A 22969-nucleotide genomic window follows, 5' to 3' on the forward strand; every position below is an offset into this window, starting at 1 on the left:
GTTTAATTCTCAATAGTTTGAATTACATAGATGATGGAAAAATATACACCTGATACAGTGACACTTTTATGAAGAATACAATTGTATTATTTGTTCTACTGGAAGTATTAATACCACAGTCATTTAATATGAACAATAAAGGTATGCACCGACAGTATATAACATATTATGCTCATGTCCTGGAGAATTTTCTTCAGACAGAACGAGGGACAGCAAGGTTTATCAAAAGTGCAGTCAAGACAGAAGAAGCGACTCAAAATAGATTTGAAAAGCTATGTAAGATATCATCAAGCCTAAATGAAGAAAAAAAAAGTCAAATATTTGGGTTATTGGGGCTCTTTGGTTGTAGCTTTAAGTCGATCACCTTCTAAGCTAAATCAACAAACAATCAATATATCAAAAGATTAAATTGTTTATCAAATGCAAACATTAACATGTATCCCTTTTCTAACAGTGCTGTCCTTGGTGTTTGCTTCTTTGGAATGATAGTTTCTCAAGACAACTTGTCTGCCATGAAATTAAACTTATATTAAAAACATCAGTCCTACCCCAACAGAAGTTCTAATATAGTAAATTGAGGTAACACTGGTTTTAAAACAACAAGAGCAACACAACAAACAGTGTATGTTGGGAGTGGGTAAGGCACAGCTTCAGGGTGAATGCAGTTTATAATAGTGTAATCTACACTAGATATTTATTGGTCTTTGTGAATTTTTGTATTCAGCAAACTTAGAGCAGCAAAATCACATAAATCAATTGGAAACTACGTATTTGATGTGAGCCTCTGCATATTGATGGGTGGCCATTGGTCTTGAAGGTACAATAGGTAAGATTATTTCAAGTTTAAACATGTCAGCTGCTGTTGCTCTAAGAGAGTTGTTGTTTAGCAACAGTTCAGCGCCAATGGAATGTCTATTTCTAGTTATGGAGCAACCCGCTACTTTTGAGCCAATTGTGTTCCAACAATCCAGATCCAGTCAATCACCTTCAGTGAGGCAGGATTTTCTCTTTGGCTTATCTTGTGAAACCACTGTCAATCAAACTCGAGCTGAAGGAAAGCGCGGAAGTTATCAAGAATTGGGGGCTCTGTTTCTCATATTTGAATTAGTTTTATGATGCTACCTGCAGCTTGGGATTTGCTCAATGTGTGCAAACACATCAATGATGTGTCAGTTATGAAAAGCACTTAACAGACTGAACAAAGCATTCTTTGGCCCATACAAACTTTAAAAGAAGAGCATTACAATAATAACAATCCATAGAACAAATTAAAAGGCACCCTCCCTCCCATGACAAACATTCCTAACTCAAAAACCTTGCATATACCGTAGAAAAATACTAGCTCTCATTTTAAATGTATGAATGCAATGTCCTTCCCCACTCAATATCCACATATCCCTTTTACATAAGAAACTCATTCAAACTTGATTGCTTTCACACGGAATGACATATAATAGACCAATAGAATCGAGTTGAAATGGAAGCTATGCTAGACAGCAGCAATTCAGAGTTGATATGACCCAGTCCCAGTATACAGCAAGATACCTGTTTTCAAAATGCAATGGCTTTATTTGATATAGGTTCAAGTGCCCGTAAGGCTTGGCGAGGGGAATGGTCCAGATTTTTTCAATTAAACAGAAGAATATTGTATGAGCTAATATTGCCAGAGGTCATGTTTGGTAGTTGAGTTCTGGGCCAGAGTTCGAAGGGAAGTCATAAGGTCCAACACATTAGGCTGAATTGAATGATGATGCACATATGATGAGGCTTTGGTTTGATCCAGTATGTCTCTGTTTGTAGCACAGGAATGCTCAGAGGTAATCTCTTAAGGGTCTGATCTTGTGTCTGACTCTAATAAAGGCTGTTTGCCAAATATATTGTGAAGATATCGACCAATCAGGTGAAGGAAAAATGCTTTTCATTTGCTGTGGCTCCTCCCTTCTTATAGACTAGTGCTTTCAGACTGGATGTCAGGCTGAGTGGGAAGGGCCAAGTAGGGGGTGGGCTCCTGACCAGCAGAGCTCTCCCCCTTTTGGTCCACAGCAATTTCCGGAACAAAGGCTCGACCAATCCCCTTCAGGGACAGGCCTCCATCTACAACGAGCAGAGAGATGTGTAAGTAACCAAATCAACTAAAACATGCCACCCTTCTTCAAGTCTACAGTACAGACACCCCCACACACTCCTGGCCTATCATATTCACACAACCGACACCTTGGACTTAAGACAACACAAGCAAGAAAAATACACCAAGGATATATATCTACAATTTCAATTGGGAATTGATGCAAAGACGAAACGATATAACAAAATGTAACAAGGCATGTTCCATAATGACAACTTTATCAAATGTGGTTCAAGGCTATCCTTGGTGTGTTCTGAAGAATACATGTCCATGTATACCGCCTCCTGTACCATACTTCAGAAAGATGAACCAGGAAGTGAAATGGTGTTGGAGTATACCATCTGTTGAACTGAGTTAGCTTATCTAGGCAGTTAGCAGGATCAATCAGGGCCAAGCCAAGGGTGTAGTGCAGGTAACATGCATGGTTGAGAAGCAGGGTTAATGTATAGGGCAACATCATACATAAAAGCATGTATGTGGTCACTCACACACTCAGCCATACACCCACACACACATACTGGCACACACATACTGGCACACACACAGATGCAACACTAAAATTAATAATCAGGAAGCAAGGTCAGCATCAGCCAATCATATCCTTACCATTACCTGCCTCTTAATGTCAGCTCACAGACAGGGAAGATCAGACATCTGCAATATTTTAATATATCCCATCATGCATTAAATCACCACAATCACAGTCTGTGCGTGAGGCACTAGGAGTCAGTGACACCAAAAGCAAAGGGAATCATTCCTATAGAAACAATTATCTGTATAAATATTTAGAAATGCTGTTTCTCACTTCTGTACACCATTTATCTGTACTATCACGTAATTTGCATCTCATTATTAATCAATTAAATGTGATGTTGGATTTGTGAGTAGAACAATAAATATTTAAATGTACTTTACAAACTGAATGAAAGCAAGATACAGACTCAAAGCCCTAGTCCGAGTCTAGGACTTCTTACAGTACACTTAACTACATAATAATATTCAAGGGTATCAAGTTTCAAGTACAAATTTTAAACCCATTCCAAGACTATAATTAATAGGGGTGGAGGAAAAATCGATTCACATTTGAATCGCGATTCAGTCTGCTAGCGATTCAGATCGATTCACAAATGTATGTGAATCGAATTGTTTTAATATATGTATATATATATGTAAAAAGAAAAAACGTGCATCGATTTTTAATCAATCGTGACCCCTAGAATCAATTTGAATCATGAGGTACCAAAAGATTCACACCCCTAAAAATTAATATTTTGCCAACCAAGGATGTTCCTGCTAGTTGAAAGGCCTCAGTAGCTGGAGCCATGCCTGGACCATTGCATATCTTTAATCTGCTACTAAAACATAGAACAGACAGATGGGTTTATCTGGAACTTTATGAAAGTTTCCATGAGGAAAAGGGACATGACTACAGTGTGTGCGTGCAAACACACACATCCACCAAAAAGCCTGGAAGGCAACCTCTGTTCTTCTAGTGTCTTCTCATTACAGGATGTTGATGAAGCTGAAACTCTGTCCTTCTTTAGATCCTTCTTTCCTTCCTTCCTTCTTTCAAAGTATTGCTTTCACTTTCTCTACATTTCCTGCACTTATTATAGCTTTTACCTTTTATCTCTCCTTGCCTGATGGCTCTACTTAATCTTCACACAGCCATCTGTGCTGTTCAAATAGTGTGTCCTTTAGTACTTTACTTGAGTTACACTCGACACTCTATGTGCTATAGGCACACAATGGTATATGACAATCAGAAAGGACACAACAATAAAATTACCTGTGATGATCTTGGAGGCAGAGCTAAAGATCCCATTGTCGTCTCCGCCCGAGGGTTGAGGGGGAGGAGGCATGCTGGGCCGGGGACGGGGCTTAGGGGCGGGCCTAGTGGGTCGGGGCATGGAGCCCGAATGAAAAGAGGAGAGGGGGTTGGAGGGAGGGCCGTCCTGTGTGGGGGTGCCCGGAGGGGTGGGGGTTCTGGGAGGGGAGAGGTCAGGATCCCCCTGGGGTTGGAGGAGTTGAGGAGGTTGAGGAGGCTGGGGGGGCTGGGGGGGTGGGTGGCTGGGGGCGTGAATGTGGCCATCTTTGCCAGACTGGCGTCGGGGTGTGATGGAGGGAAAGGGGCTGTTGGCTGCCGGGCTGGGGGAAGTTCTGGGCTGGGGCTGAGGGGGGGCCGGACTCTGGCTGCCGGACTGAGCTATGAAGGGGGCCTGTCGAGGGGGGGCGGGGGCCTGCTTCTTAGTACCTGGAGTGTATTCAGAAGAAAACAACAACAACAATCCAGTTCAATGCCCCACACGTTCATTGAGGCGTGAGCATTGATGACTTTGGCTGGTGGATACCAGGGGATGTGGAGTGGAGTGGTGAAGGTGTGGATTTTTTCTCACCTCGGCGCACCATGTGGGGGCTGGGACCCCTGGACCCACTCTGGGACTGGGGGGTCCCCACCATGAGCTGAGCTGAACCATTCCTCTGTTGAGGGGGTGTGGATGCAGGGTCACGGGCTGGACTGTAAAGATAAGAATATAAAGCAACCAGATGTCAATCAAACATGTGATGCAATTGACACTTGACACTCAACATGCGATGTCTGAATCAATGAAAAGAGATGCCTTGCAAGACATGCTGACCATTACAAGCTGAGTTTTCTATTAGGTTAGTCACTTTTTCAGCAATCATGGTGGATGATGATTGTATAATTTGATATATGGAATACAAGTGGGTTAAGGTTGCATTGCTCAATACAGCACACAATGTAGAAGCAAGATTAAAAACAAACACCTCTAAAATCATAACAAGTGCAGCACAATAAATCAATTTGCTAAGAAATAGATCAAATGAAACTAAGTTGTAGATTACAGCCAGCAGCGAGAGGAAGTCATGTGACCATCTCCATGGGGATGATGGAGTCAGATAGGATCGACACATAGAAGGACAGGCAGACAGACACACAAGCAAGAACGCAAACAGACAGGCTGACATGAATTATCCAGGCAGGACAACAAGACAGACAGCAACAGGCAGGTAAAAGAGTCAGTGGTCCTGTACTAAATCATTCACTCTTGAAAGTACACAAATTACTGTACAGCACAACTCACCTCATGGAGGGAGTAATATTAAAACTGATAGATTGAGAGATTTCAACATATCTTTATTGAGTCACCGCAAATGAACAAAACAAACAGTAAAACAGAGACGGCAAGCCTGGATCAACAGTGGGGAGAACAGCTCCTGATTGCTGATTGCTGATTGGCAGTGTGTGGCGGGAAGGCCTTTGGGCGAAGGAGGGGTCTCTGTATCTGCTCACTCCTTACCTGCTCTCCTCAGAGCTGAAAAACACAGGCTGCCCCTGGACTACCTGGACTTCACCCTGACCTCCACCCCCACCACCCAGGCCAGGCTGGCCAGCCTCAGAACCCCCAAACGGGGCCTGGGTCTGGGGCTCGGACTGGGTGAGGCCTCCGGCCTCCAGGGGGGACAGAGAGGGCTGGAAGACAGGTGAGGTGGGCTGCTGCTGTTTTCTATTTTGGGTGCCAGATCTACAAAGGGGGTGATCCGGCTGTTTGTTAACAGGGCTATGAAGGAGGGGGAGAGGGGGCGAAAGTGAGGACACACACACATACCCCTGTCACCGTCAGAGAGCAAGGGAGAGAGAGAAAAATAGAGATATATTCCCCATTTAAGAGACCAGAAAAACAAATGTAGGACATACAACCAAAGTACCACATAAGTTACTTTGATATTTCTTGTCTTGTCAAGAGTATAGTCGAGAGAGGAAACCCACACAAAAAGTACAGCCAGAAAACAAAAATCTAAGCTTTAATAGACACAAAGGAAATTACAGAAGACAAATGAAGACAAATTGAAATTGATATCCCAGCAAATGCCTAAAGAAAGTGTCATCAATTTACCAACATTATTAAGTACCAATTTCTTTTTAGGATACTCATTTTAACATTGCAATACTGTAGTGTAAACAAAGAAACAAAATATCCCTTTTTAACAAAACAAAACACTAGGTCCACGGGGTTAGAGCTATAAGGCACAGCTTATGGGGATAGCTTAGGGTTGTGTAGCTGTGACAGTGGCCTATCAGTGACGGTGATGGACTCGTCAGCTACTACATAAAGGGCTTGGACGGCAACGCCCCGTCCCTCCTGCCTGCTGAGGGAACGTGCCAGGGGTGGGGGGCGGAGCTGGAATTGGGGGGGGAGGCTGAGGCTGGGGTTGAGGCGGGACAGGTACCTGTCTTTGCGGACGCTCTCCCCCTCCGACCCCTGGCTCCCTGGGCGTCTCCTGTCGAAGGCGCCTGGCTCGGAATCCGGGACAGGCGTGTGGGTGGGCATGGCAAACATACCTGACACATTGAAGTCCACCTCTGAAGAGGGTGGAAGGAGGGCCAAGATAAAGGGGGTCATTTAAGCAGGCAGATGCAATGATGACAAGGCAGTAACTACTCGACAGTGTAAATTGGGCCAAAATCTGTATCATGAAGTTATCATCAGTTCTTTGTGAGGAACCGTAGTTTATTAGTAGGGTGTGGAGAGTAGAAGTGGAACTGAGGCGTTGCGAGGAAATTTGCTTTCTTACCATCAGGGAAGAACCAGTCAGCGTGCTGGATGATGGGTTCTATGATGGTTACTACATGGACAGATGTAGCAGCTGCCATCTCTGCCAGAGTTCTGATCAGCGGGGAAAAACACAAAGGGATGAGAAACACACAAAACAAACACTACGGTTTAGGTTGTGCAGAAAGCTGTTGTCGATTTACATTGAAACATTATTGGATCACAATCCACCAAGGGATACATTGACGCCCTGCCTGTTAATGACACCACCGAAGTGGGCTGTGTGTAGGGGATCCAGGTGTGTGTGCCTCACCCCTCATTCTTGGCCCACAACAGGTTAGGACCCAGCACTATGGCGATGTTACTGGGAGACATCTTGTTCACCTCACTATCCTGAGCCAGCTTGGCCAGAAACTTCACTAAATACCTGCCAACACACACGAAAACATCTAACCACCTTGTAAATTGGTGAGTAGCAATGATGAGTAGATGTGAGTAGAATGGAATAGAACCCACCTGAGGTTGGCCTTGTGGTTTCTTGGCATTGAGTCACATATTACCCACAGAGCCTGGAGTCTCTTATCTGGGTCTGACACACTGCAAATAACACACACACCATAACATCTGCCTTCAGCCAATATACCAGGATGCCAAGCAACAAGTCCTATATCATACCAAATTTGGGTCATGTAAACAGCAAACAGCTTCAGATGTGTTTATAACAAACACACTGTACTGCATGTGTGCACTGTGTGTAAGGAAAGGTAACCTGTGTGTGTGTCAGTTTTTGTGTGTGTGTACGTGTGTGGAGTGTGTTCTTACTTGGAGGCTTGAATCCACTCATCATACAGTTGAAAGGTCATGAGGGGTTCAGGTAATTCCCTGAGGTAGGACTTCAGGGCTCCTGGAAACAGACAAAAAGGACAAACGTACTGCTAAAGTCCTTCACTTCAACTCACTGGCTTAACAATTACAATTACCTATGCTTCTGGCTCAAAGAATGCTTGAAGCGTTTCTTTTTGTTGTCGTTTGTTGCATTTGCTAATATAATCCTTTCCCAGTACTTCTCCCATCCATGTGTCTCCCATCCTCGCAAAAGTATATGTGAGGAACATCATCCCATAATTACCCTGTAGTAAATATTATTTGTTTTATAAGGGTTGTACCAGCTACAGCATGGGGGTCGGAGTAAAACTCTTCTAGCTGCGAGGTGGAACAGTCCAGCGCTGCCTTGAGTTTCTTCAGTTTAGAGGCCCCCGCTGCAATTCTGAACAGGCCCTGCACAAACAAAAGATCGTTTTTTGAGGGGAAGCTTTTGTCTAGTTTCGATGCTAATATTAGACCAGGTTGTCTGACTTTTGCAGCAGAAAGAAGAAAAAAGAGAAGTAGAGAATAAAAAGCCGGTTTCCCACTGTGTCCAGGGTGAAATGATACTATACTAACAGTAATTCTGCATGTAGTTGTCTATGTCCTTGAGGTAGAGCCATAAGAGAGCATGAAACACATTAAACAGTTCTGATTCCCACCACAAAACATTTACTGAATGATAGTCCTAAGTAGATGTAGAGTATGGTCTGTTATAATTTAACAGACTTATAGCGCCAAGACTAATAGCTAACAGACAGAAATGTGGTTGTCTGTCCAAAGTTAGAGGTAGCTTTATGCCAAATCTGAGGCTGAACTACAACGAATCGACCACACATGGTTTTAGGTTTTTATCTGCATCACTGACCCATCTGGAGTGTGGGTACAACCAGCAGAAATACATACAGAATACCACTGGTCCTTTTCAACCAAACTTTAATATAACTCTAAACCAAGTCCTTTTTGAGCCCAGTTTTAATTTTTCTAAATTTTTTCTCCAATTTTCTGCAGTAAAAGTACCTTCTCATCAACCATCCCTGACTTCGATCCAGTCACTTCAACCCTGACCTCCGACGCAGATGGTGCTCACCTCCTCCTTCATGCCTGTCTCAAGTAGCATCATGACGCATGCCTCGATGGGCAGGGCGATCTCACGGTTACTCCTCTTTAGGTGCTCCTCCAGGGCTGTGCCGAAAGCTGGCTTCTCCATCCACGAGTCTAGACACAAAATGTCTGTCAGTGGATGCCTGTTTCCTCAAATTGAATGTAGTTTGAGGGAAACTGAGAGTAATGGTGAATCATAGCTGTGAACTTTACCTTGCTGTGCCTGGATGGTGGGCAGGACTGCCTCAAGAGCTGAGAGAGATCTTCTGTGGTAATCTGCCTGGGCCTCTAACAACTGAACAACACATACACATGTGCAAACAAACAAACACACCAAATGTGCATTTATATAAATTATATGATTTCTTCTGTTTTAAATCTGTGAGTTTAACATGGATGATACTGTACCTCCACATAATATCGTGCATAGTCCCCTTCCTTAGAGGAGAAGTTGTACAATTCTGCAGACAGCTGGTCCTGAGTAGGAAACGGGTACAACAAAAAGTATACAATTTTCATTTTTTCTTTCAAAACAAAGTTTCAGTTCCCCTCTTAACCCTCCCACCACCTCTAAGTGGCTTTTCAAATTTTCCTGCAACAATCCTTCTACTACCGCCTTAAATGGTATGGGAAATGGAGCACATTTCACAATCACGTATGACCAGAGAGCCTTAATCTACACCCATTCTGGCATGGCTTTAATAAGGAATACCATGTTCTGCTCTGTTCATACTCACAATATCTCCTTTGTTGCCTAGTTATAATCCCATCTTGATTAGTAGCTACCATAAGATGGAATGTCCCTAAAAGTTCTCCTCTTCTAAATTCTTCAGGTAGCCATAGTTATTAGATCTGGTATTCAATGGGCAAAGCTAGTTCAGGCACTATACCCGTGTTAGCTGCTTCAAGCCCATTGGGCCACATCCGATAAGGTGGCATTATACTGCTGCACGGATACTCCTACACTCACTCCTGGTTGTTGTATTGTTGTGATGCTGCCACCCTCCACCATCCCCATCTCCCAAGGGAGTGCTTCCCCTAGATACATCCACTCCACAAGTCAAACTTATTTCCATGTCTATGGTTATCAAATCAAATAACGTGAGTGTCTTGACTGAACTAGGATCATGGCTGTTTTACCCAAAGTCAAGCACACTCGTGTTTGTTTGTCAGATAACTGCTTGTTTATTTTTTACTATGCCCACACATACACATTCAGTGTCCACAGAATACCTTGTAAATCTATACGTGCGAGTTATATTCTATTTCCCTTTGAGGATATGTAACTTCAGTTGCCAATCCCATTAAACCTGATAGGTGTTGACATCATGCTGTAATGGTAGACACTTCACCTCAAAAAAATCTATCTCTAAAATCAATGTAACCGTGTATTTAGTGGCTTTACATTACAGGTCTCCCGGAGGTTTCGCTGTGATTACTATATTGCAGAAATACTTAGCAAATAAACTCTCCATTTACTATATTTTTTAAACCTGTTAATACCTTGCAGATTTCCACTTTGTTCAGAGCCTCGTCCATCTCATCCTTGAGGGAGTCGGCCTTGGCGGCCATCGCCTGACTGTTGCCAGCACTGATGACAGACTTGGTTGCCTGGTGCCACCTGAGGCCAACACAAGTTCTGTTTGTTATTTTGTCCTGCTTTCTCTACTGAGTGTACAAAAGCTTTCCATCCCAAATTCAACTGACACGTCATGCCATTTTGGATTGTTTTGGACAGTGTTTAATAACTTGATATTCAACTATCATTGAAACCTTTCTGTGTGTAAGTACTGGCCTAGACAACCCCCTGCCCTCCCTGCAGGGTTCGGGGCAGAGCAGCAGTGGGTCAGATGTGTCACACTACCTGGCTCTGGCTGAGTCATAGTCCAAAACCAGCTTGGCTAGTTGCTTCCTCTGTTTCAGGATGTTGGGAATGTCCACCTAGGACAGTAAAAAAAAAAAAAAAGGATGCGAAAGCATGTACACAAACGCACCATGTACATTGGCACACACACACAATGAGAAAAATGCTTTCCCATTAAACGTTATACTTTTAAGTAGGGTTAGTAGAGTTAGTAAGATACTTTAATGAACAGGAAAGAGTTATGGGGTAGAACGGTTTTACAATCAGTTCATTTGCTATAGATATAAAGCTTAAAGACAGGGACAGGTGGGTGTTCAGCTACAGAGTGTATGGGTGTGTGTGTGTATGTGTGTGTGTGTATGTGTGTGGCTGTGTGTGTGTGGCTGTGTGTGCTAGTCAATGCCCACCTCTGCTAGCAGGTTGAGAGGGTCGAGGATATCTTTGACTATTTGGACCTCGTGATGCATCAGTTCAGACGCCAGCTTGCTTTCAGCCTCCCCACACACACCAATCATCTTCCTGCACATACACACACAAGGAGCAGGCCCACACACACAAAGAGGGAGGGATAAAAAAAACATTATCTCTAACATTCCTGGAGAGAAAACAGCACAAACACAAGTGAGGGCCCCTAGACTGGGTGGATACAGGTAGATATGTGTTTCCATTTGTGGTCAAACCCTCTGACAGCAGTCTCCAGACGCACCCAATCAGACTCTCCTCTCCCAGCTGAGCGCCACCGTCTTCCATGGCCTGGGACAGGGCCGTCAGGGGAAGCTTCTTCTGCAACAAGGTAAACAGAAGCATGCTGGGAAATGGAGTGGAATGACAAAAATTGTCATTGTATATAATAATGTAGGTGTATGTGATTAGTATAGCTTAGTATGTGTTAAGTACCGTGGTTGTATAGTATAGGGGATTTTGGGGAAACATAACATGGAAATTGGTCAAACTGGAATGGCGTCATTGCTTATGATGTGACAATCGTCAAGAGGGTGCATAAGATAGGGAGAGGATTTCAAAGCCAGGATAATGACAGAGGATTTCCTTTGAGTCATCCAAGTTTTGTTATAGAGCTGGGTTGGGTCTGCTCGGAAATTGGCAAGCTGCACACTTTTTTTCCAAGTGTCTCTGTTACTGTAAGTAGAGGGAGCTACTGTATTTTATAGTGATAGCAGAGAAACCCAACTCTGAACCTCACTTACTTAAATGCTGTCTCAAATAGCCAAGCCAAGTTTTAACAGGACACGCAGACCTGTATCATGATAGAGTGGATATACACGGAAATCCTACTGAGTTTGTTTCATAGATGAGTGGTAGACACACGACGAGGGACAGAATGGAGGGAGAGGTACTGGAGAAAGAGAGAGGGAGGTGGTGTACTGGAGGAGAGAGAGAGAGAGAGAGAGAGAGAGAGAGAGAGAGAGAGAGAGAGAGAGAGAGAGAGAGAGAGAGAGAGAGAGAGAGAGAGAGAGAGAATCCTCACGTGTCTCTTGTCTGCGTCGGTGCCAGTATGTCCCTGCAGACAGGACACTAGCCTCTTGTGGGCGTTGTGTGAGACAAGGCGAACCAGCTCCATCCTCCTTTCGATCTGCAAACACACATACAGACACACACACAATGCAAGCATGGGCTTACTAGACCAGGAATACATACATGTGGAAAACAGATGAATGAAAAAGATACATTTTGTTAAACCAAATTCATGTGGAAGTTGTTTGAAAACACATATGTTACACTTACAGATGTGTAACAGTTAGTTCTGGCTGAAACCTTCCATACAGGCCTTGTATTTACACATGATATATGAGGGAGGCCTGTTTTAATTTCCCTAGTTTCAGTCAGGACAGGTAAGTGTGTAACGCATGCCGCACGCTAACATGCAGCCCTGACAGCCAGATGGAGGGTGTGAATGTTAATGTGTGTGTTTGACTATGTGTGTGTGTGTGTGTGTGTATGTGTGTCTGTGTGTGGGACTCGGGCTAGGTTAGAACCAGTATGATTGATACAGCTGGCCTCTCTTGAGGTACAGAACTACAACCATATTTCTACACTCTGCAACACCTTCCAGAGATATGAGGAAAAGATGAGAATATGTATGGTGTACAGTTGTACCGGTGCTGTGCCAGCAAACTATGAAACATTTCATCAAACTGAAATGCAACTGTGAAAAAGCATTTTTGTTTGATAGAAAAGTTATAGGTATAATGCTGGGCCATATTTTGTGCCACACTAAAAACACACACAGCAGCATTTTTGGGATGAGGTGAGAGATGTCTGCATTTAAGTGTTGACTGCCTTGTATCTTCCTGTTTTACAGTAGGTGCCCAACCAACTGTCTCTAGGGCCATGTCACTGGCAACATCCGACCCTTCCTTCCTTTTCTCTCTCTCTCTATCTCTCTCTCATCCTCCTTTCCTGTCCTGTTAATGTACCATTGCTTTTTTCCCTCTCCAGTTTTTCCCACAGATTAGAAGGGGGGGGAGGGGGTTGTTCCATGTCAGACCGGGGGGGGGGGGGTTGGGGGTCGAAAAAATCCTTTGTTAATAAATTGTTACACAGAATTTTATTATATAATATTAATCAAAAATTAATCACATGCCCATCCCAAAATACACACATTTAACACCCTATACAAAATTCACACCCCATTCAAGTCCTATCTGCCAGAAACGGAAGAATAGAAATTAGTTCCCTTATCCTGACACCTGCTTTCTTACCTGCCTGTTTCTACATCTGTTTGTCCACCTCACCTGTTGCTTCAGCTGGCTCTCTCACAGCAGCATGTTGGATGCTGTCCTCCTCTCCTACTCTTTCTGGAGCCCCCCCAAAAGTTTCATTAGCCCCCCCAATAAAAATAAATAAAAAATACACTATTTAAAAGTATATTTAACATGCCCCCAGACTCCCCTAGTTTTGCTGGTTCACAGGAAAAATTATAGGTTTTATCTAGGTGCTTAGCCCCCCCCCCCCCCCTCCCCAAAGTGGGAACCTAGATTCGCCCCTGCTGTCTAGAACGGCGTATCTATGCGTCGTTGCTAACGTGTGCTGATGTTGTGATTGTGTGTCTGTATGTGAAAGAGACGCGTATGTGAAAGAGACGTGTGAGTGACCGAGTAAACAACATTTAAAAAAGAATAACGAAACGCAATATGTGGTGGCCGGTGTTGATTCTGTGGCGCACCGCCACAAATTAGTCTATGTGTGGGAAACACTGCTCTCCCTTTCTCTCACTCTATCTATCTATCTCTCTCTTTCTCAAACCGGCTGGTGCCCCCCCCCCCTCTCTCCTTCCCTCTATCTTTCCACAGCTAGCACTCCCAATTGGGAACCAATTAATTTGTAGACTGTAGAACTAATGCCTAAGTTCTGGTTCATGTCTGACCAGGCTGGGGATGTGTTGATAGGCTTGACATGACTCCAGGGACTGCTAGACATGTTTTCTGGTCACCACATACCTCTACTATCTTTGTTGATGAAAAGTGAGTTATGCATGTTAAGTATGAAGACCATAAAGATACAGTATAAAGACTAGTAGGGATCTGAGTTAATGCATTTGGTCATGTTGTAAATGAGAAATGGAACACAAGAGAGAGGGGCGGTGGTGAGATGGAGAGAAAAAGGCACAGCCAGAGGGAGAGAGAGTGAGAGAGGGAGACAAAAGAGAGAGAGCAAGAGAGAGCAAGAGAGAGAGAGAGGTGTGACCAAAAAACTGCAACAGACAGACAAAAACAAGCTCTTATTCAGCACTTCCACTGACAGGAAGAGGGTCGGGGCCATGGCCTGATCCAGACTTGCTCCACACACACAGAACACACACTCCTGATGACGAATTATCAACACACTGTTGTAATTATGAAGATGGAGAAATGATCATGGTTTATATGATTGATATAGAACCACTTAATCACCTTTTTTACTTTTATATGCTGTAAAATTGAAAACCAGATGCAAAGCTGTTGATTGATCAGAATTGCCACAAAAACATAAAAGAAATAAAGGCCAAATGTGGAAGACCAGATAGATAGAGTTTGAGTGCAAGAGTGAGAAGTATGTGTGTAGGCCTCTAATGAAGGACTATAAAGCCCAGATATTGAGAACTACAAGCGTCAGACATCAGGGGACAGATTTATGTCCTTAAACTCAGTATCCCTGTGCAGCAGGGCCGCAAGGCCTCACGAAGGCCCTGGAAGGGGAAGATAGAGGAAAAATACTGTCAATTTAAATTCTGTGACAATTGACCAACCGGGTGTGAATACATAAATGCATCTGTGACCAACTATAATGCACCAATGACAAAATATCACGAAATAATGGAGAGTAAATATATAAGCGAATGTCCGGAGAAAAATTCCAGTCTGATCTCGAGACCACACATTAATGTTTGTTGGATTCAATCCTTTGTGTTAGATTCGCATCATACTTTGCTGCCGTTTCTGTGCTGTTTTAAAACTTTGATATTGGTTAAAAACGTAGATTATTAATTTGACGACACTCCACTGCTCCTTCTCTCCCATCTGGCACAGTCGACAGCTGCATTTACCTAGTCCTGCCCTCTGGCTGGGGTGGGGAAGAACAAGCCAACAAACAGAGGGCCATAGCAAGTCATACAAAACAACAGGCACATAATTTTTGTCTCCCTCTCCATTTGATCATATGTTTTACAGTCTATCTTTTTCCAGAGAGACCAGTAGCCAGCAACAATAGAAAGCTGTTGACCCCCTGCCCATAAATAAAATAGAATGTGGAACATCCTTCGACTCAGGCTGTAGATCCAGCTTTCTCTCATAGGCTGCCTGGCTGACTGGACGACTCAGTAAATTAAGGACGGACAGGTTGATTTACTGACTGGCTTACTAAATAACTTGCTTGTATCACTCGTGGCAGAGCCGTTGCCTTATTTTTCAGTGTGGCAGCCCACAGAAACTGCACTATAGGCCATTCTGGCTAGACCTAATGTCAGTCAGCCAGTCAGCCAGTCAGGGCTGCATCTTGTGTAGAGAGAGACGTGTTGAAACAAGTGCTGGAGGCCATAGTACTGCAGTGGAAAGACCAGCAGTAAAACGACATTGGCCGGGTTTCCCAGATTCGTTAAGAAGCTCTTAACGCTAAGAGCGCCTTAAGAACATCTTAAGGGCGCTCTAGAACGCTCTTAGAACGTTCTTAAGAAGATCTTCGTTCTTAAGAAGATCTTCCCAGATTCATTAAGAAGCTCTTAACGAATCTGGGAAACCCGGCCATTGTCACATTACTTTCAACTAAAGTGCTAGGAGAGAGAGAGAGTTGGAGAGATTTGTTGCTCGTTGTCCGGGAGGAGAATTGGCCAAGTAAACACAATGGACAGTCTGACAAGCAGAGTCGGGTTGTGTGATGTGTGAAAAAAAAATGCAAACAGGCACATCTGTAATTATTTACGGTCCAAATTGACAGAACTCCCAGTAAAGATCCATTATCAAACAAGACAACTCGCCCTGTATCTCTGCTATGCAAGCTGAAATGATACGTCTTGTGTTTACAGAGAAAGATCTGTCTGCCATATGCAATTTATCATGTTGACAGTGCTAAACAATTTTCCCACAGGTCATGTGTAATATCTGTTGATTGCCATCATCCCTCCTGTATGTTTACAGCAAGATGTTGTGGCTATGTGCCTGCCTCCCTTCTTACATCCATGTATTTCTGTAAAACCTCACTAAGACAGATTTTAGTAGTCTAACATCCAGATTAGCTTTCTGAACGCTGGACTGAGACACCAGTGAGGAACATGACTCGGCCAGGCCAGATATCCAAACAACTATTACTCTATTCAGCAGGAATGAGAAGTAGGAATGTCCTAGCACAGCACAATGCATTTCTCCACAGAGGCAAAGTTCAGCAGAGACACCATAGAGAGGGATTCTGTCATGCATTCCCCTGAGGGGCTGGGTCAAGGCAGTGTAAATTATCATTCAGGGCTAGAACACTTGCTTCAACTCTGAGGTATTCTGTTTGAGGAGTTGCCACCTCAAACTGAATGATGGAGAATAATCTATATAGTATATAGTAATATTACTAAGGGACAGTATTATTGTGTCTTATTAACATAACTATTTAATTATATACAATATTCCATCTAGTATTTGAGTACCTTTTCATGTGTGCAGGGTGAGGCTTCGGTTCATAGTACAGCTTTACGTGTCATAAAAGTGTGACTCCATTTTTATAATGAGGTGCTGGGGGGGGGCAGGGCGAGGGCTGAGTGGAGAACAGGGAATCACTTTATGCTGTTCAGATAAAGTTATTCTCTGTCACTCCTTCATAACAAGTCTCACAATCAGTCACACTCCTCCCCTATAAACACACCGCACACTCTCCTGCGCCCCCAACGCCTCCAACCCCGCCTTTCCTATTACACCTACAAGGGTCACATTTCACCTTCTCTGTCTCATGTATCTCTAAACTCAAATCTGTCCATCCCTTCTTCTCTCTGTTCATCCATCTACTAACCAGTCTTCTCATTCAGCTAACATGTTCATGTTCAACATGCATCCTTGCGTTCAAGAGCACAAACTGCTGAGATCTGTCTTGATTGAAAACACATGGGAGCTCTCTTTCCCGCACAAAGAAGTTGGCAACATACACCTGCCCCCCCTTAACACCCACGCTGGCCGTATGTTGGCAACTACTCATTAAAAACGAACCCAACGACATATCGCTGCCAATAAGACCACTGACCATGGAGAAACTTGGATTTTCGTTCTTTTTTGGAGTAAGTTATTCAAGTCGTTTTGGGTTCACTTACTTCCAAGAGTGAATCATGGTAGTAAATAAAATAAAATAAAAAAATTGTAGTAGGTGTAGTAGACTGCACTAAGGTGTAGTAGACTGCACTGAGGTGATTATAAAACACAGCGCCACTGGAATGTGACAAGGCCTATGGGTTCTGTTCTGAGTGTCCTAAGAAAGGAGACTACACCTTGAAGGGGAGTACACTTCGAAATGGTAGTACACTTCTGAGAAATGTAAGTATGGATATGTTTACCTGTAGAAGGTCATCACTCAGCACCTCTGTCTTCTCTGCTCTGTGGAGAGAAGCACATCAAAGGTTAAATGACAAACAAGTGGTTCAGATGGCTGAGCGGTTAGGGAGTCGGACTATTAATCAGAAGGTCGTTGGTTCAATTCCCGGCCGTGCCAAATGACATTGTGTCCTCTTATCCAGAGCGACTTACAGTAAGTACAGGGGCATTCCCCCCGAGGCAAGTAAGGTGAAGTGCCTTGCCCAAGGACACAACGTCATTTGGCACGGCAGGGAATCGATCCGGCAACCTTCTGATTACTAGCCCGACTCCCTCACCGCTCAGCCATCTGACTCCCGCATCAACATGTATATGCTGTTCAACATGTATATGCTGTTCAAAAGCGATCCTTGGTGTAACCCTCCTAAAAATATTTTCTTTATTGATTTTCAACAAACTACAAAGCAATTCATATGCTAACAAAAATAGCGTAATGAGTAAACTATTTTTGAGTGGTGCAACTGCATCGCACCATTTTAGCTGAACAAGAAGTAACTTGCAGTGTGACTATCAAACTGAAGTCTTGTCAGGTTAAAGATTGTTGTTTGACTACCTAAGCAAACAATATGTATAATATGAATTCAAGTAGTCTTATATCCATACTTTGCATGTGTTAATACAAACTTTACAATCAACAAATATTGGCCTAAATCCATAGTCAATATCTCTTTGACCAAAATATAAAATCAAAGCCTACAGCACACACACACAGACATACACTAACACCTACAACACACATACACGCATCCCATCTCTACTCAATGTTGGTGTTTAACTAGAAAGAGCTTGCTAGATTTTTGAAACACAACTCACTTCCTGTTCTGTGAAATCCACCTAGTTTGTTATGGCAACAGGTTGAGGTAAGGTGTAACCTATTTGTTTGTTGTCTGATGCAAGTTTGTCAGCTATGGGGGTTTTGACAGGGAGCTATCTTTTTAGCGTACGTTTAACAGATCTGCTGTGAAAACAAAATTTTCCAGTTTGAGATAAATACTACTATTCTATCTAATGTAACCTATGTTGTATCAGTCCAATACATATTAAATGGCACAGTGCAGTTTAGATATTGACTCTTTCATAAAGTTATGAAATAAAATGAAATGACAATGAAATTAAAACAATGTTGTTAGATATATTTACAGTTAAATTACATTTAGAATGTAAATGTAAATATTGTTAGATATATATAAGGGGGAAAGTATGTCACTCCATTGAAAATCTTAGCTGGTTGGAAGTGATGTGGAATATGGAATTACCCTCTAATAACATATGACAGACTTAACACAGTAAGTGTGCATGTATGTGTGTGTGGTGTATGGCTTAAGAAAATTGTTAATGCATCATTGGGGAGTTTTAATACTGCTGAGCCAGGAAGATCATAAACTGAGGTCATCCCTCACACACACATACATACAATCTTCAATATGCAGGCACACAGTCATGGTTCACATCCACACAATCATGTGCATACACACACACACATACATAAAATCCTTTCCCAGAGGCTTTCTAACAGGACCAGCAGACTAGGCCTAAAGGTCACTGGGACCCTCATTCACACAAGCACAATTTCTGCATGTGTACATAGTTATGGTTTGGTTGACACTTTCATTCAAAATTCCCCCCAAACAAACTGCTAATGTTTCCATCACATCCCATTCACAACCAATGACAAAGCCATTTGACACGTCAACTTACATTGTAAATACCCCATATTGTAAGTAGTGCTATCTCTGCAAAATCACAGATTGTTTACAAATCCAGGTTAAACATGGATTTTTTCAACCGGATGGTGGGTCATGATTATAACCAATACAGTCCTATTGTTTCTGGTAATATTCTTTATTAAGATTGTATAGAACAACCCAACCTCCCAGGACACAGCTATCACAACTGATACAGCACCTATAGCTATGTTAGTCTGCTGAATATCAAACTGCTTACGTCACAAAACACTTTGACATCGATTAAGTTAGGGTTGTGGTTATTAGAATTACCTTTCTTTCAAGGCTTTTCACAAAACCATAACTTACTACAGTTTATTTGTTTATTACCAACATTATATAATACTGTAAATGTGAAGTAATATCCTCAGTACACTCCACTACCTTAAACTGTACAGCCGGTGTGGCACTGAATTCTTTTATTAGTCCCAAAGTTGTGTGTTTGCAATCTATCGCAAGGTCTTTGTATGTTTGATGCATTAATAAGATGCACAGAAATCCAATCTATGATCATGAGCACCCATAAGGAGAAAAAACACATAAACCAAACCAAATTATCTTATTATTAAGAATGTATCGTGGCTAGCTAGATAGCAGCCTAAAGGCTAGGAGGTAGAAGCCGATTAAAAAATGTCTATGAATATTGAATTAGCATTGATTTTGCCCATGCAGGACTTTCGGACATAGTTCTATGAATAGACTCTCCTGTGCTACAGCCCAGACTGAACCAGGGAAGGCAAGCATTGGTGTTATATTACAATTCTACTAAGTAAACTGTGGTGATGAGGAATGGATCAATAAAATGATTTTATGAATATGCATGCATGCAAACTCCACCTCTTCCCTCAGATGGGTTTGTTTGGCAGAGGGGGAAAATGTTTAACTTTAAATTTATTATATTTATACAATATTTTATCATATACTTCATTATATAATCATTTATACAAACCGAGGAACCGAGTCCGAAGCAGTGACATAGTTTAACTATGTTTTGCTGACAATTATCCACGTTAGAACAACCAGATAACCCGTAATACATTGAATACAATTATGGCAAGTAAGCCTAAAACAACACTGGATATACAGTACAATACCAGTTATGTAACCAGTAATGACAGAATATATATTTGAAATAACTCATCTTTATGGTATGTGTGGAGTAACAGGAAGTACTGAGAAAGAGAAAGACTATTGGAAACCAGAATATACAGATATTGTCTTGAACGGCTTTGTAATAGCGCTTAGTGGACGCTATGGGTTGATGAAGGTTACTATGGCTGTTGCTAAACTGTACATGAAACCATAGTTATTTACAGCATTGAGTCTAAAGGTGTAATTCGTACAGAAACACATTGTCACTGATAGAGCTACATAGGCCTAAGCGCTAAGAGGAAGCAAATGAAGATGCCACATATCCTGCTCACATACAGTGTCTCTAGATGTAGAGCTGGTGTCCCTAACAAAGACCAAATACAGTAGTACGCCTTCATGACAACAGCCCCAATGAACTGAATATTCAGACTAGTATGTTGCTACTGAGCTCATTTAACGTCGAGGAATTTACGTGGACTGACTTAACGTAAGGCCCGACATTTGTCTATTAGGACGGGTGTTTTAACTTTTTCAGTTTATTGTAATATGAAAGAGGTGATGGGTATTCCAGCAGTCTTTAAACAGACCATAGGGGTTCAAAGGGATGTATCCTTACTCTGTAAAATAGGACACATCCATTACCAGTGGAAACATTTTGATGATCTGTCTAGATCACTGACATCAAGCTACATATAATCCAGGCCTGGGTCTACATTATCTAGGCTAACACACATGCAAATACTATGCAATTACACATCCCTGTACTCTGCACACCATTTTGATATGTTGCACACAGGTAAGGTGAGTGGAATGTGAGCTTGTTGAGTGTGCCGACATAGAGATGTGTGCTTGCATAAACAGATGTCTATCAGTGAGCAGTCAGTTTGCTTTGCTGCTTCTTTCATTGCTCTAACCCAATAAATGACTCCATCCAAATGAATAATGATGCATAGGGAAACATTCCTCATACACAAAACTACAACAAAATTGTTACGATTTCAGGCCTGGTGGAGGGACCAACTCCTAATGTAGCTAAAGACACCATAGTTGGAGGTTGAGAGTAAGAGGAGAGGGGAAAGAGGGGAGGGGCTCTGAGAGGTTAAAGGTAATCCCTGATAGGATAGATAGAAGCAGGACAGAGAAATGGAGAAGGGCCCGTGTATAAACTATAAGTATGTCCTGGGGATCTGAGTGTGTGGATTAATAGTTGCTCCCCCACTTTCCTTTTTTTCCCATCATAAATAATTACCTGTTAATCCAGTTTGTTAATTAACATATGCGTGCATTAAATCAAATGTGTGCCCAGTGGGCTGTCATACACGCCAAAAGTATTATACCAAAGTTTTTGTACATGGCAAGACTGTTAAAGAATACGTTTATGAAGATGCAATGATCTTGGATTTGACCTATCTAATGTTATCAACTTTGCAGGTAATTATATGGCCAAAACCTTCTGACACCGCCCACTGATTGCTGCTCTGTGGCTCACATGGGGGTGGTTAGCTCGCGAATTCAGAAAATAACAGAAGTATTATGACACGTATCATTGTAACTCAAAATTATTGAACTGTTACAAATGTTACAATATACTATGTTTACGCACACAGTACACAAAGTCGCTAGTGAATTTTTAAGGTAGTCCACATGACTTGTTACTATGTAACTGAGTGCAGACAAAATGTCAGTCAAAACGTATTCGTCGTATCACATACCTTCCAACTGTTTGGTTGGCGAGCTGTTTCATGCGGTTAAACTGTTTCTTCATTTTGCGTTCCAGTATCAGTGAATCCAATGAGTTAAAAATGGTGAGGTCCCTTAAGTTGCCTGTTCTTCTTCATCAATCGTAAGTCCAAAAGTTGTCTTACGTTGCTGCCATTATCATGGAAAAGGCGACGCCGACCACGTATGTTAAAGAACTAAATAGCCTGTGAACGGACTTTTCATTCCTTCCAAAAGTTTCCACCTTTACTAATCGAAAATTAGATTACAAAATACAACATTCACCCACTTTTTCCGGCTCCATATCAAGTTTGTAAGATACTCCCATCATATCATTATGTGTTGAACTGTGCTTTATGGGGAAAGGAGGAAGTGCTCTTCACTTCCCTACTGTATGCTGTGGCCCAGTGGTGACATGTGATACCTTAGTAAAACTGCTGAAGCACGGCCCTAGTAATGGGCCTATATGATATGCAAAATCCAAAATATTTACATTGTTATAAAGCTGGGCCTTTGATAAACGTTATAGTTGAAGTTCTATCATACCTGTTTATTGGTGACAAGATGTAGGGTTTATCCTTACTGTGTTATAGAATACTGTAGTAGCAGTCAATTGTCAATTATTTCTGTCGGTATGTGTATGTATTGTGATGGGCCTTTCGAGATCAATCTATATAGGCTAACCCTTGGCTCGCAATGTATATTTATTTTACATTGTATCTTACTTGCACTTAATTGCAAAGCCTAATCATTGTAAATATACGTCATATCAAAGCAGGTTAACCATATTAAACTGTATGCCAACAAGAGTATATTTATTTATTTGACAGAGGGGCCAATCT

The 22969-nt window shown here is 42.2% G+C and overlaps 1 protein-coding gene across 6 annotated transcripts; it reads right to left on the reverse strand.

The window, feature by feature from the left end:
• Positions 1-61: 61 nt before the first annotated feature.
• Positions 62-22531, reverse strand: arhgap17b (Rho GTPase activating protein 17b). 6 transcript variants are annotated; one of them, XM_047037469.1, is made up of 21 exons: positions 22121-22531; positions 17556-17595; positions 12021-12125; positions 11241-11317; positions 10942-11053; positions 10535-10611; positions 10174-10291; positions 9079-9147; positions 8884-8965; positions 8657-8784; positions 7869-7980; positions 7525-7606; positions 7219-7299; positions 7016-7129; positions 6725-6816; positions 6380-6512; positions 5449-5709; positions 4522-4643; positions 3915-4379; positions 2732-2779; positions 2008-2094 (listed from the first exon to the last, which is right to left on the reverse strand). In XM_047037469.1, exons 1-20 carry the CDS (start codon positions 22171-22173, stop codon positions 2772-2774), a joined length of 2331 nt encoding a protein of 776 aa, XP_046893425.1. In that variant the 5' UTR covers positions 22174-22531; the 3' UTR covers positions 2008-2094; positions 2732-2771. The 6 variants fall into 6 exon arrangements, with proteins under 6 accessions (XP_046893424.1, XP_046893422.1, XP_046893421.1 ...); XM_047037470.1 differs by having other exon boundaries at positions 2029-2094; positions 2738-2779; XM_047037468.1 differs by having other exon boundaries at positions 62-2779.
• Positions 22532-22969: the final 438 nt, after the last annotated feature.

This window comes from Hypomesus transpacificus, chromosome 17, assembly GCF_021917145.1.
Source record: "Hypomesus transpacificus isolate Combined female chromosome 17, fHypTra1, whole genome shotgun sequence".
In the NCBI taxonomy this organism is placed as follows: domain Eukaryota; kingdom Metazoa; phylum Chordata; class Actinopteri; order Osmeriformes; family Osmeridae; genus Hypomesus; species Hypomesus transpacificus.

Excerpts from the sequence above, each read along its gene's own strand:
- arhgap17b (XM_047037465.1), bottom strand. The coding sequence starts at position 22,173 with ATGAAGAAACAGTTTAACCGCATGAAACAGCTCGCCAACCAAACAGTT. Across the intron at positions 11,318-12,020 it reads CCGACGCAGACAAGAGACAC|AAGAAGCTTCCCCTGACGGC; the intron begins GTGAGGATTCTC and ends ACCTTGTTGCAG. Across the intron at positions 11,054-11,240 it reads GGAGAGGAGAGTCTGATTGG|GAAGATGATTGGTGTGTGTG; the intron begins GTGCGTCTGGAG and ends GTGTATGTGCAG.